The 13,812-nt window shown below is 44.2% G+C and overlaps 1 protein-coding gene across 1 annotated transcript in view; it reads left to right on the top strand.

Moving 5' to 3' along the window:
* LOC147629051 (calcium-dependent protein kinase 20-like) overlaps positions 1-5,687 on the top strand; it is a 29,241-nt gene extending 23,554 nt beyond the window's left edge. The window contains exon 8 of the mRNA XM_086812276.1: positions 4,963-5,687. Within this exon, the coding sequence (XP_086668402.1) occupies positions 4,963-5,121 (159 nt within the window). The 3' untranslated portion in view covers positions 5,122-5,687. The remainder of the gene's footprint in view (positions 1-4,962) is intronic.
* Positions 5,688-13,812: the final 8,125 nt, after the last annotated feature.

The following is a 13,812-nucleotide window of genomic DNA, read 5'->3' as shown; positions in this document are numbered from 1 at the left end:
GGACTCTTTTACACAGGAGGGGATGGAGTCAGACTCCAAGGTTGGAGTGACTCGGATTAGGGAGGAGATCCAGACACGAGGAGATCTACTTCAGGATACAATTTTACCCTTGGCTCAGGAGCAGTTTCTTGGAGCAGTAAGAGGCAACCAACTATTGCCCTATCTTCGACAGAGGCAGAGTACGGGGCTGCTTGTGGTGCTGCTGGTTGCGAGGTTGTGTGGTTGCGGAGGCTGCTAGGCGAGATTGGGTTTCCACAGAAGGAGCCCATAGTCATCCAGTGCGATAACCAAAGTTGTATAGCTATTGCTCGGAACCCGTTCTTCCATGCCCGAACCAAGCACATAGAGATACAGTATCACTTTGTACGTGAGAAGATCTTGGCTGGTGACATCTTGCTCCTTTATTGTTCGACGGAGGACAATGCGGCGGACCTCTTCACAAAGTCTCTACCTCAGGCTACGCTCAGGTGGCACTCCAGCTCCCTTGGGTTGATTTCACTGCCAGGAGCTGAGAGGGGGTGTTAGAAGTCATCTCCTGTCTTAATCAGACACCAGGGCCTCTGTTGTGGGTGTGCCCGTCCCGTATAGGTGTTTTATCATTTTTCCTCACTCCCTGTATTTTTTCCCCATTTTTTCCCATTTTTTCCTTGGTGTGGGTGGATGCCACATGCTGGCAGGAGGCTTTGATGCTGGCCGACTGCACTCATGTGTTCCTGAAGACTGGCCGACTTGATCAGAGGAGGTCGTGGTGAGGTCGTCGTGTTTTTCTGCTGGCCGACTGGCTTTGCCCAGTCGTGGAGGGCTGGTGGCACTTCATGCACTGGCCGACTGCATCCATGGGGCCATATAAATAGGCCCCATGATCCCCACTTTGTACTCATTCAATTTTTCTCGGGATCTTGTGTATGGAGAAGAGTTTACACGTCTATCTCTCTGTCTTTCTTGTGCTGTCTATTTTCTGCACTCTACTTGCTCTTGTGGTCTCAAGTTTGGTTATCATTTCCGCTGCGTATTTTGACAGTTACCATTGCAGTTCATATTCCTGCTTCCCTTCGTCATTGTGAGGAGTCTACCTCTACCTCTCTTTGTGATGCTTCTAAGGATGCCCCTCTCCCTGCCGGTTTGATGCGGTGTGTAGGTTTGTTGTTTTGAAGGATGGACTTTTGGACCTGGTAGGTTTGTTGTTTTTGAAGGATGGACTTTTGGACCTGGTGGGATGCTTTGGATTTGTGGTTGCTAACTGTGCCGGGGCACAATGGTACTTCCAGAGTTTTTTGGATTTGAATCAAAATCAAGTTGGGCTTGTATGAGTCCGACGACATTTTTTTCAGAGGGGGATGTGGAGTCGTTTCATCTGGCGATAGTGGAGTGTGCTTATGTACAGCATTGGGCAACTCATGGTACGGAGTTTGAGTAGATGGACCCCATCTTTTCTACGGAGTCTTTACATCTTGCGATGCCAATCTTTTCAGAGGATGCTTTTGTACAACATTTGGCTACTCTTGGTATAGAGTTGGAGCAGATTGACTCTTTGTTTTGAGGGTTCCAGTGAGGAGCAGCTTGCTTCTCCCAAGATTGATTATCTACAGGATCTAATCTTGGTTGGTTTTGAGGTTTTTCATACCTTCTTCAAGCTAGAAACACAACATACGACTGTGAGGAGTGTTCTTACACTTGGGTTTGGAACTATTATTTGGAGCAGCACGTCGTAGCCTACATGGTATTTTTCTTCCAAAGGAGCGGTGTACTTGGTGGCTTGTTCTGTTGCTTTTGTATCTGAGTTGCTGAGGAGATTGCTTGTGGAGATTTCTTGGTACCTGTTTCTGCAATCTGTCATCTTTGATCGAGGACGGTCCCTCTGGCTTCTTGGAGTTCACTCAGCATCCGGTGCTGAGAGGGGGTGTTAGATATCATCTCCTTGTTGCTGGCTTCATGTTTGGTGTCCTATTTTAGCATCTAGGGCTGACCATGCTAGCTTGAGGGGCTGGTCACCCCTCACTTATTTTACCCATATTTTATGGAGTCTTAGGACACTTTTTCTTAGTCATGGTGGATTTTTTCTCTAGTCGACTGCCTTCATGTTGGCATATATATAGCTGGCTTGTCTCCCTCATTCTTCACTGCTTGCTTAGCATTGTTTGCTACAGTCCCTCACATACGAGGTTTTCTCCCCTCTTGCTTGGGACATGTATTCCTTTGGATGATGATATTGAGAGCAAGTTCTCACTTGTGTTTCCTCTCTCTCTCTCTCTCTCTCTCTCTCTCTCTCTCTCTCTCTCTCACTAGGAGGTCTAGAGAGGATGTGCTCACAGGTACAGTTTCAGGAGCCACGCACTAAGCTGTGGCTTTTTGACATGCTGGTCACATCGGCTATGCTATATGAAGTACAGATCTGGGGGCCTAGCCTAGATCGTCACAGTCGATCAGGACGCACATACAATGGATGGAGATCGATGGAGAGACCACTTGTGTCCATGATCTCCAGGATGATTCAGGCTAAGGCCTCGGTACCCCATGAGATTATTAGAGCCGAGATGGGAGCACCACCGATCGTAGTCGAGGCTCTTGCCAGATGAGTGTCCTTCATTCATAGCACCTGGGAGCTTCCTCGACACTGGTATGCACGACTTGGTTTAGAGTCCTCTCATCAGCTAGCCATGGAGGGAGACACTTCATGTTGGTATCCGCAGATAGCATCCTGGGTTGACCTCCACGGGTTCAGTTTAGACAGACTTCCACCTTTCCAATACCCTTCCAGTACTCTCTGGAGGCACCCTCTCTCACCTTGACACATTCTGACTTTAGTAGAGTCATCAGACAGGACCTCATTCAATTGGACACTAGGAGGACATGGCTAGAGCCCTCACAGGAGTTGGGGGCGAAGATGGCTTTCTATAGAGACCATCTTCTTCGCACCACTGAGGATGGCTTTATACTTAGACCGTGCTACATGGATACCCATTTGTCTCATGGATTGAGGTGCGCCATTGGGCAGATCCGCACCTCTTCACATCAGTTAGAGATAGAGACAGGCAGATTTGGAGGCATACCTCCAAGGGATAGGATTTGTCAGATTTGTTGGATAGAGTCAGAGACGGAGGAGCACTACATCTGTCGCTGCACAGCATATTATGAGATTCGAGGGCGCTACCATTGCCTTTTCAGAGAGGGATTTGGACCACTGGCTAGAGTCATGGACTATCGTGATCAGCGATGCTGGGGTTCCTCACATCGGAGGCGGTGCCTACAGTGGAGGATTCAGAGCATCATAGCGAGGCATCGGGCTCGTCCGACCAGGCATCTCACTATGGCAGATATCCAGGCCATCCGGCAGAGACCCATGCTAGAGCTCCTAGGATGATTACGACTCCAGCCATATATTGTTGTACTCATTGTCACTTTTGTACTCCCCCATATTCATGTATTCAGGTATTCATGTACTCATGTACCCCATTTTGACTAGTAGCATTAGCTTCCCCCCTACTGATATATTGTGGGGCTATCTCTTTCTTTTCTTTTCCAGACAGTGTATCAGATGTCACATGGTTGTAACTTTGGTCTCATAGGTCACTTTGGCCTTTTGAAGACGTTAATATAACATTTACATTTCATTTCATTTCTCACTCTCACTCGTGTTTCCACTTTCCCTTCTTCTGCTGCACATTCTATCAGTATTTGCACGACTCAATGCTCAGGATTTGATTGATGTGTTCTTACACAAGTACATGCCTTTTTGTAGGTTTACAACCTTATCTTTTGACCCAAACAAATCACACTCACCACATGTCACACTTATCTTATCCAGATATAAGGGGGTGTTCACACACACATACACATGAATTATACACACACATAAGATAGCTCATACACGAGATGGACTTGAGGCTCCGAATGCCCAACAGATGTGACCTTTCAAAGTTGGCTGTCCCTAATGGGCATTACTTGGAAGTTGGCCCATAGCATAGTAGCTTTCTGAGGAAACAAATCTTGAAGGCCCTCTAGTGTGTACACTTCTGTGCAGCCCAGCCTTGTCATGCTGCTGCCTGGGCCATTGCTGTTTTGCACCATGAGGAGCCAGATATCGTACTTCTGGGGCTGTTTCTACACGGTGGGTTGCCTGCCAACTAGTGGTTATCTATTTTATTCATGGATCCCTCTTGTCCTAGATGCCCAGCTCCATCCGAGACAATGCATAATTGCTTATGGGAAGTGCAAAGGACCACAATATCTATAGCCCAGCTCTTGGGCAGATTGAGAAGTGATCCTCTCTATACTACTTAGGGTGCTATTGCATGGTTGACTCTGTCTGGCCCACAGCTTCTTTTTGAGGGCAGGGGAGCAGATCCTGTTACACTTGTCCATGGGGGCATAGCTCAGAGATGTTTGCTTCAGGATATCCCCCCAGTTACGATATACACCACCTCTACTGAGTATTGACACCACCTTGGAGATTACTGCTAGCGACATGGCATGGCATATCTGGAAGACCAGGCCTTCAAGGGTATTCATGTTCATGACACCCAGTGTATTTGCAATATATGGAGTGACTTTGTTCATTCTCTTTTGGCCACCTGGGCCCGTATATAGGGATCTTCTAGAGCTGCGAAATGCAGCAGATTATGAGAGAGTGGAACCATGGTATCTTCTTCTCCTCCACTCATACAGGGCTTTTATGGCAGCATAGTGCCCCTGATTGGTTAAGATCTACCTACCTTTTGCTTTGAGATCTCCCTTTGTATGTTTTTATATTACTTAATAGAAGTGTCTTTTCTGAAAAAAAAAAGATGACAACAAATAGAAGACAAAAGACAAAAAAAGTTGCACCATGACGCTCTTTCAAAGTCCAGAAAGGGGTTGGTTTGTGGCCTCTTGGTTTGAAGGTCTAAGGCTTTTGTTTGTGAGAATGGTAACCACAACTTCATTTTGGATGTGATAGAAAAATGATACTTTGTATCTATGCAGGATGGAAAAATAAGCTATGATGAGTTCGTGAGCATGATGCGAACTGGGACAGACTGGAGGAAAGCTTCACGGCATTATTCAAGAGAGAGATTTACAAGTCTTAGCATAAAACTGATGAAGGATGGCTCTCTCCAAAAGCAGGGCAATGATAAGAGGTGATCCCATTGGTGCTTCAGGCTCTTTAGACGAGATGCTTCCATGCCCATTTGGATAATATTTTCAGGCGAATTCAATGGTGCTGAGTGATAGGGTGCTACTGCTTATCCTGGCCACATGATGTCATGAGCAACTATGTATGCAGATTTGGACATTTTATGTGCTTTTTCTTGTTGGGGGTTCTACCCATCTCATCAGAAGGCAGCTCAAGCTTCCAACATTGGATTGGGCTAGTTTGGAATGGCGGTGTGGATGTATCCTCTCTCTACTCAAGTTTTTGGGCAAGTCGGGTCAGTTGACAGCCCTTTTTTCCTTCAGGCGAGGCTGAGAAAACCCCTTGAATCAGGTCGAGGTCTTGGATATCAGTGTATGATTAGTGCTTAGTTACATGCATTCTGCAGGTTTGTATGTAGAGCGCTGACAAACGAAGATATATTAGTGCTTAGTTACATGGCATTCTGCAGGTTTGTATGTAGAGCGCTGACAAACGAAGGGGTTTGGCAATGTTGTAAAATTGCAAAACTTAATTATATAGAGACAGGGCACTGAACAGTGTTCGGGGCCCAAGATATCTTTTTTGTTCATTGATGATGATCATGCATTTGTGTCTGTTCTGAGGTGCCATATGGTCTATTCAAGCACATGCCATCATTGTGGCTTGGTGTACCTGCCAGCCGAGTAATTGTTAGTTTCTTAGAGGGAATGTTGATAAAGAATGTTTCTTAGGTGAGAGATGAGTGGTTCGCATGCCTTGGTCTTGGATAGAATGCTGACAATGAACGTTTCTTAGGTAAGAGATGAATGGTGCACATGCCTTGAGCTAAGTGTGTATGAGAGCAGCCTTATTAATTTCTCCGTTGATAGTTAACTTCCACAAGACCACCCTGGGAGTATGTAGGTGGTATTTGCATGTTGCTTTCACGTCCAAGGTCGTCCCTAAAAAGAATGCTGTCATAAGTGATGCTTTCACATCCATAGAATGAAAGCAAAGATCAAACCTAATCCACCACAAGCAATGCAAAGGCAAGAAAAGTCACGCCTCATCCTCTCTGCGATCTTCCAAACTTTCATTTCATAGCTCCAAAGCTTCTATACATAGCAAGCACCAAGACTTATCGAGATGAATAGAGTGAAGGCCCCCTTGTTCTGCGCAGGCGAAGTGTGTTGTATTTATGTGGGAGGGGGATCATGGCATTTTCTTTTCCTCTAGTCCGGCACCATGATGCTCCTCGGTGGTTTGAGATCACCTTACATATTGGGGTGATTGTATTCTATTCCGGCTTATAGCTGTGATTGTTGTATGCCTTTTTCATACTTAATAGAAGTCTCTTTCCAGGAAAAAAAAAGTAGAAAATAAATTTGCAAATCCTTGGTTGGTGGCCCTCCTTTTTGCAAGGTTTAATACATCTATTGCATGTGCCAATTCCTTTTCTAGTTACTTGAGCTAATTCCTCTTCTAGTTGCTTGATTGCATTGCTTTGAGAACCATCCATGTGATCCTCTCTAAGCTCAAAAAGCTCTTATTAAAGTCTATGCAAGTGGTGCCCGGGGGGCGGGGGAGGGGGGGTGGAGGGGGAGGTGGAGGTGGATGGGGGAGAAGGGTTAAGGACACCCTCTCCTTACAAGGGTGGGGTGATTGAAAAAGGGCGTTTCTGAGAGATGGCTGATTAGGGGGTGCTTTGAGGAAGGCGGTGAGGGCTTGAAGGCACGGCTACCAAGTGCAGTAAGTATAGTCGAGCATGGCTATAGGTACAGTAAGTACAATCGGGTAACAACTTCTACACAGTATGCAGGCTAATGCTAGGGTTGCAGCTATTGCACAGTCTCACAGAGATTAGCCGTACACGGACTGGTGGTACAGTCTCGTGCTTCTGCTAAGTGTTGGGTGCAGCCTAGGGGTGTACTCTACGCAATGTCATGCTGACCATGGAGTACACGGGGTTTTATATAGGTGCAAGGTACGGTTGCGGGTACATAGCAAAGTACGGGTGAAGGGACTGTGTACCATCAAAGTTCACCAGTCACTAGTCTGCATGAGCCTGGGAGGAAAGGTATGAGCGGTGCGCAGGCAAAGGTGTGGTACGCATGTACCCTTTTGGCTAGAGGTAGCATGGGTGTCCACATGGTGGTACGTGTGGACCATACGATGGGTGGTTGGCCTTTGGTCCTTACACGGCCATTGTACGGGTGCCCTAGTGAGCATGTACGGTCTTTTTGGTCGGGGTTCTCAAATTTGGGTGCCGAAGCACAAGGGAGAGGGATTTTGTTTTTCATCAAAAATATCCGAGATGTTCCCCTGGTCATTGGGGTGTAGATCGTCCGTCAATCGGATGCCTGGTCATGCATTTATTAAGGTTTAAAGGTTCGTTTTTTAAACTAAAAATAACTAAAACTCGTGTATAAGCTTGCTTTGGTGTCCGTTTTGGATGCTGTAAAATCCTATATTGGAGTAAAATTACATGCAGATTTTAAATTTGGACTTGAAATTTGAATATTCTAAGTGGAAATAGCTCGTTCAATAAAATCACTGATTTTTACACCATAAAAACTCATAAATTCATCTATTAGAGGGATATTTTTTTAACTAATGAAGATGGGCATGTTACATCCTTCCCCTCTTAAAGAAATAGAGATATCCTCATCTTGTTATGAATTGGGGGTAATCCTTTAAGAGTGTAGCTTCATCTTTCCAAGTTGCATCCTCTTCAAGGTAGTCTTTCCACTACTGTACTAGATGTTCTACAAGAGTTCTATCATGGAGTTGCCTTTCTCTAGAATCTATGATCCTACTAGGATGTAATTCGACTCCTTGAGCAGGGATTACAACTTGGTAATCATCAAGAATATGATCGAGACTAGGTACATAAGGCTTTAACAAACTTACATGAAATACATTATGGACTTTGATATGGACTTGGAGCTGGAGTTTATAGGCACTTTTACCTGGACACTTGATAACTGTATAGGAACCACAATACCTTGGGTTGAGCTTCTTATATTTCCCAAGTGACAGAGAACTACATTTGGGTTGTACTCGTAGAAGAACTTTGTCTCCTTCCTTGAAGATCCTTTCAGACCTCTTGGTGTCAGCATAATGCTTTTGTTGATCTTGAGCAGCTTTAATATCGTTTTGGATTGCCTTGGTCTATTCCTCCCTCTCTTCGACCATTTTCCTGGATGCCTCAACTCTTATGGTCGGAGCAGAGAAATTTAGAGGAGATGAGCATTCTTGCCCATAGAGTGATTTGAATGGTGACATTCCTATGCTCTGATGAGATAAGATGTATTGTAGGCAAATTCTACCAGAGGAAGGTATTGAATCCATCTTCTTGGTTACCGTCCACAATATGCTCTGAGAATGTCTTCAATTACCTGATTGACTCCCGAAGTCTGGCCATCGGTCTCTGGATGATGAGCTGTGCTAAAGCAAAGTTGAGTCCCCAAGGCTTGAAATAAGGACCACGAGAACTTTGAAATGAAGTCAGAATCCCAGTCACTTACTATCCTCTTTGGAAGACCATGAAGTTTGAAGACTTCCTTGATGAATAATCGAGTAACACGAGAAGATTTGAAGGTCTTCTTTGCTTGTATAAGATGACCTACTTTGCTAAGCAAGTCCACTACTACAAAAATGGAGTCATATCCTCCTTGTACAATGGGGAGACTTGTGACAAAATCCATATTAATGCATTCCCACTTCATTTGGGGAATATCCAAGGGTTGAAGTTTCCCAGGCATCTTGACCCTTTCAGCTTTGATCTTTGGCATGAGAGACATTGTACCGAAGGACATCATTTTTCAAGCCTACCCAATGAAAGCTCCTCCTTACGACATTTAATGTTTTCATATAGCCTGTGCACCCTACAATGGCGGCTAAGTGCATCTACTACCACATTATCTTTCCCAGGACAGAATTCGATGTCGAAGTCATATTCTTGTAGGATTTCAATCCATCTCCTTTGTCGCATGTTGAGGTTAGGTTGCTAGGTGAAGATCCACGGGTGGCCACTCGAGTATATCTTTGACCTTGGCGGGATTTACTGAGATACCATCTTTGGAGACGATGAATCCAAGATACTCAATTTAATGAGTAAAGAAGGTACATTTGCTCTTCTTAGCATAGAGTTTATGTCTGCGCAACAACTGTAGAACCCTACGCACCTGCTCCTCATGCTCTTCCACTGACTTGGAATAGACTAAGATGTCATCAAATAAGACAAGCACAAATTCATCCAAGTAAGGACGGAATATATCTTGCATTAGTCAGTTGAAGGTTACAGGAGCATTGGTTACAGTAAACTCATAGTGGGCATAACGGGTATTGAAGGTTGTCTTGGGTATATCTGCTTCATTGACTCTAATCTGATAGTAACGAGACCTCAAATCTATTTTTGAGAAAACTTTGGCCCCATGAAGCCTATCAAGAAGCTCATCGATGTGAGGAAAAGGATACTTATTCTTGATAGTGACTTGATTTAGCCCTCGATAATCTATGCAGAGGTGAAGAGTGCCGTCCTTCTTCTTTTGGAAAATAACAGGTGCTCCCTAAGGAGAGCTACTGGGGCATAAAAATCCTTGCTCAATGAGTTGGAAAAGTTTCTCCTTAAGTTTAATGGCTTCACGGAGGGACATTTTATAGGGCATTTTTTAGATGGGTTGAGCTCGAGGGATCACCTCAATTTCATGATCGACTTCGAGGAAGCGGTAGCCCCGTAAGCTCATCAGGAAAGATGTCAGAGAATTCTTGGAGCCAAGAGGGTTCTTTCTCCTTAATAGGTTCAACGGTTTTGTTGAGCTTGACTAGAAAAACTTGCTTTCCCTTACGTGCTACCTTGAGAAGATGTTTTGCCTTGACTACCCTAGATTTAGGTTTACCTGTTTTCCCTTGAACGAATACTACTTAGCCATGCTCATTTTCAAAAGTAATACTCCCCTGGTTACAGTGAATACTAGCTTTGTTTGCAATTAGCCAGTCATCCCAAGGATTCCATCATAAATTCTTAATGGAAGGACTCTAAAGTGGCCACCATGAGTTTGCTCATTACCCAGCTCAAAATCAAGGTTTCCTATACAGAGTGGCGATATACTTCTTTTCCACTAGCTAACTCGACAATCATTCTTCTAGCTATTTTTTGACCCAAGTTTAATTTTTGCAAACACCTAGGAGAAAGAAATGAAAAGCTGGAATGGCTTACCGCGATGAGTAGCTGGGGTTTGGATTACACCAAATTGTTGATTTGGACCTTGATGTTCTATCACTGCATCATGGACAGTGGCGCGCTCTTCTTCAGGCATTCCCAAGGTCGGTTCTTCACTTATAGCACAGGCGATTCTAGTAGCAACTGCTCCTCCGCGGCCTTTGCCACATCCACCGCCTCTTGCACCTTGGTGGATAGGGGTTCCACGGCTTTGATTTGCTCTGCCACCTTGGGGAAAAGATGTTGCTAACTTAGGACAGTTGGCTCCAAAGTGTCCCGACTCATTACGTTCAAAACATAGAGGGCCTTCTCTGGAAGAAGTAGCATATGAGCGGGGAACAAAAGAGTTGGTTTACCGCCCTCGGTTGTAGTAGGGAAAATTTTGTTGGGGTTTCTTGTAGGGATGATCTTTAGGGTTTGCCTCAGGGTAAGATCTCTTTTGAGGCTTAGCTTTGTCAGTCCTCAGTTCTTTCACAAGAGACTTTGCTTGTATGAGAGCATCCTGTAATGTGCTTAGCCTCATTGCTTCGAGGTGGGAATCTAAGCATTCATTTAAATCTTGGCAGAAATGAGCCACTTGCTGGGAAGTAGTCATAGCTAGGGCATACTTTCGGAGAGTGATAAATTTGGAATAGTAGTCTTTCTCGAGAGTTAAGCTGCACTGCCTAAGACTAAAAAACTCATTCATCTTTATGGATTCATGGGATGGGGGAATATATCTTTCCTTTACGGCTTGCTTGATGTCTTCCCATGTTTGAGAATGCTCGGTGACTCCCTTGTCACGGCACGATTTTTTCCACCAGAGTTTAGCATCTCCGTTGAGGCGAAACCGTGCAAGCATAGACTGGTTTGCTGCTCCAGTAGTATTGGCAGCTGAGAAATAATCACCCATCGCTTCAATCCAGACTTCAGCATCTTTCTCAATCTTTGAACCTTCCCCCTTAAAGGAGGGAGAATGCATTTGCTTGAGCAAGAGCTTCTTCTCCTGGACATCGGTGTATAGCGCATTGGGAAGTGGAGGTTGATCGTCCCATGGCCATCATTATAAGATGAATTTTTTAAGATTACAAGATTTATACTTTGCACAACACGCGTAAGCTTTTTTAAAAGTAAAACATTGAAAACATTTTATTTCTCAAATATTTACAAGGACAAGTTTTATTACAAAGATTTGAGAACAATATAATTAGTCTTATTCGTCATGAAGGGAAATCCTAAGCTCAACTATGACATAAGGGTAGAGGGGTCCACATAGGTGAAATATGGGGGTTTCATTGCGGTTTCTAAGACTCGAAAAATTGATGGTAAGGGTGGTAAACTATGGATTGGGCTATGTCCCATCACAGCTACTCTATCGGTAGATAAGACTTGCATCACTTGGTCATACACCCATCGGTCTTGTGTGGTATGCGATTCCCATCTATAGTCACAGAGGTGTCGGGCTTGGGAGTACCCACGAACCAAAATAAATGGACCATCTTCAACTTTTCAATCCAACGAATCTGCTTTAGATCGATTGTAAGATTCCCAACTCGATCCGCTCGGATGAAGAAATATCTTGGTCCGTGACTCCAGAAATCTCTACCCCATCCTCTTTCGATACGAGAGAAATGGGGGAGGGACATCTTCTCTAGTATCTACACCATCGTGTCATGGAACTCAAAATTTGAGAAGTGACAAGCAGTCTGGAAGATGCACTGGAAAACTATAAATCTCGAGTAAGCATCTCCCTCTTTCTACAATCATTCAAACATCAATTCAATTTGTTCTTAATAAGGCATTTTTATTAATTAGCATTATGTTAGGTAAAACATACATTGCAAAACAGTCCTTAAATGGCAAGTCCTAGGAGCTAAGATCGGCTCTAATACCAATTGTAAGGTTCCCCCTCCCAAAATAGGGGAAACATTTAAGATAGTCTACTAAGTCTTAACTTCGAGAAAATTTCCTACTCGTCAACACCTTGACCATGCAAAGATTCAAGGCTATGATTTGTAGGTAAGACCTAGTCCTATCCCGCAGGGGGAGCGTGGTCTTCTAAAAATCAAATTACCCATAGGGTAATTGATCATAATTTGGAAAACTACTAATCTTGATTCCTAAGGACAATGCTTTTTTCCTCATCCATGAAGCAGGCACAGCCGTTGGCCTAGTCTTCTAGAATAAAGTTGCCCGAAACCTATTTATCTAGTGTAGGGCTTTCACTTAATGTGTTGGAAAGCTACTTAACTAATCGGGTCCACCCGTTCATAGGATGGTGCCATTGGGGCATTCCATCCTCCCATTTTCCACCCTACTCACATGTCAATTTGTTTTCTAATTAATCCCACACTATTTGACATAAATAAACATGTTCCTTAATTAGGGCCCTTTCACAAGGTTCATTAAAATAGCCTCTTTTCACATTATAATAATGTTAAAGATAAGATATGTATATATATATAAAGTTTATATAAGAATCAATTCCATACAAGCCAAACCGGCTCTCTTGTTCTTTTCCTTTATACTGCCGATGATCTAGAATTCGGCCTTCCAACCTCTACAGAAAGACTGGGCAAACCCTACGGGACCATACACCTCATCTCGTCGGTAGTTTTGGCGAGGACTCAAGTCGGCATGTCGCCCCCTCAGGCTCCGTCGCTCGATTCTCCCGCCCCTCAGAGGGATGTCTACGTGCTAGGATGGGCTTATTCGTTGCACTAGCTTGGGCCCTTAGAACTAGGCAGCATCACAATTACTGGCCTCCTCAATCGGCGAACTTCATTCTCCCAATGGTATGAGGGATACCATGGGCCGCCGACTTCGGGCCTTGCTCTAATGACGTCGCCCGGCTACACAAGCATGGAAACGGAGTTAGCATCGAAGCAAGGAGAAAATACCTGTACTCTTTTTCTTAAAAATAGCAATTTCAATACTAACCATAGAATTTCTAACATTTTTCAATGGAAAAGTTCACATCTTCTTTCTTGATTTATTGATATTAATATTAAAGAGTAATTTAAAACTCCTTTTAAATGATGACCAAGCTAACCTGGCCACCATTTCCTTGTGGAGCGTGCAATGAGAGGGTTAGAGCCGCACATTAGGAGCATTTTCTCTAGTCTCATCGTTGCGTGCGTCTCTCGAGGTGACATTTTGGCATTTCTGGGATGGGGTCATCTTGATCATTTCCTCGTAGTGCTCAGCACTGCAATCATAGTGCTTTAGTCAGATCTCGATTCCAAGATCATTTACTCACTCTATGAGCAAAAAACCGTAGCGTGTGAACCTTCTCTAAGCTCAAAAACCTCTTATTAAAGTCTATGCAAATGTGGGGGGATTGTGAGATGTTCTAAAGGGCAAAAACGTTTTGCTTCAAGGGAGTGACAGCTGTAAGTCCCTTCACACAGGGCGCCGGGGGGTGGGGGTGGGGGGGTGAAGAACAGTTAAGGACACTCTCTCCTCACAAGAGTGGGATGACTAAAAAAAGGGCTTGTCTAAGAGATGGCTGATTAGG

This window comes from Cibotium barometz, chromosome 18, assembly GCF_041138505.1.
Source record: "Cibotium barometz isolate CiBa-2024 chromosome 18, ASM4113850v1, whole genome shotgun sequence".
In the NCBI taxonomy this organism is placed as follows: Eukaryota; Viridiplantae; Streptophyta; class Polypodiopsida; order Cyatheales; family Cibotiaceae; genus Cibotium; species Cibotium barometz.
This window is presented reverse-complemented; position numbering and strand designations above follow the sequence as displayed.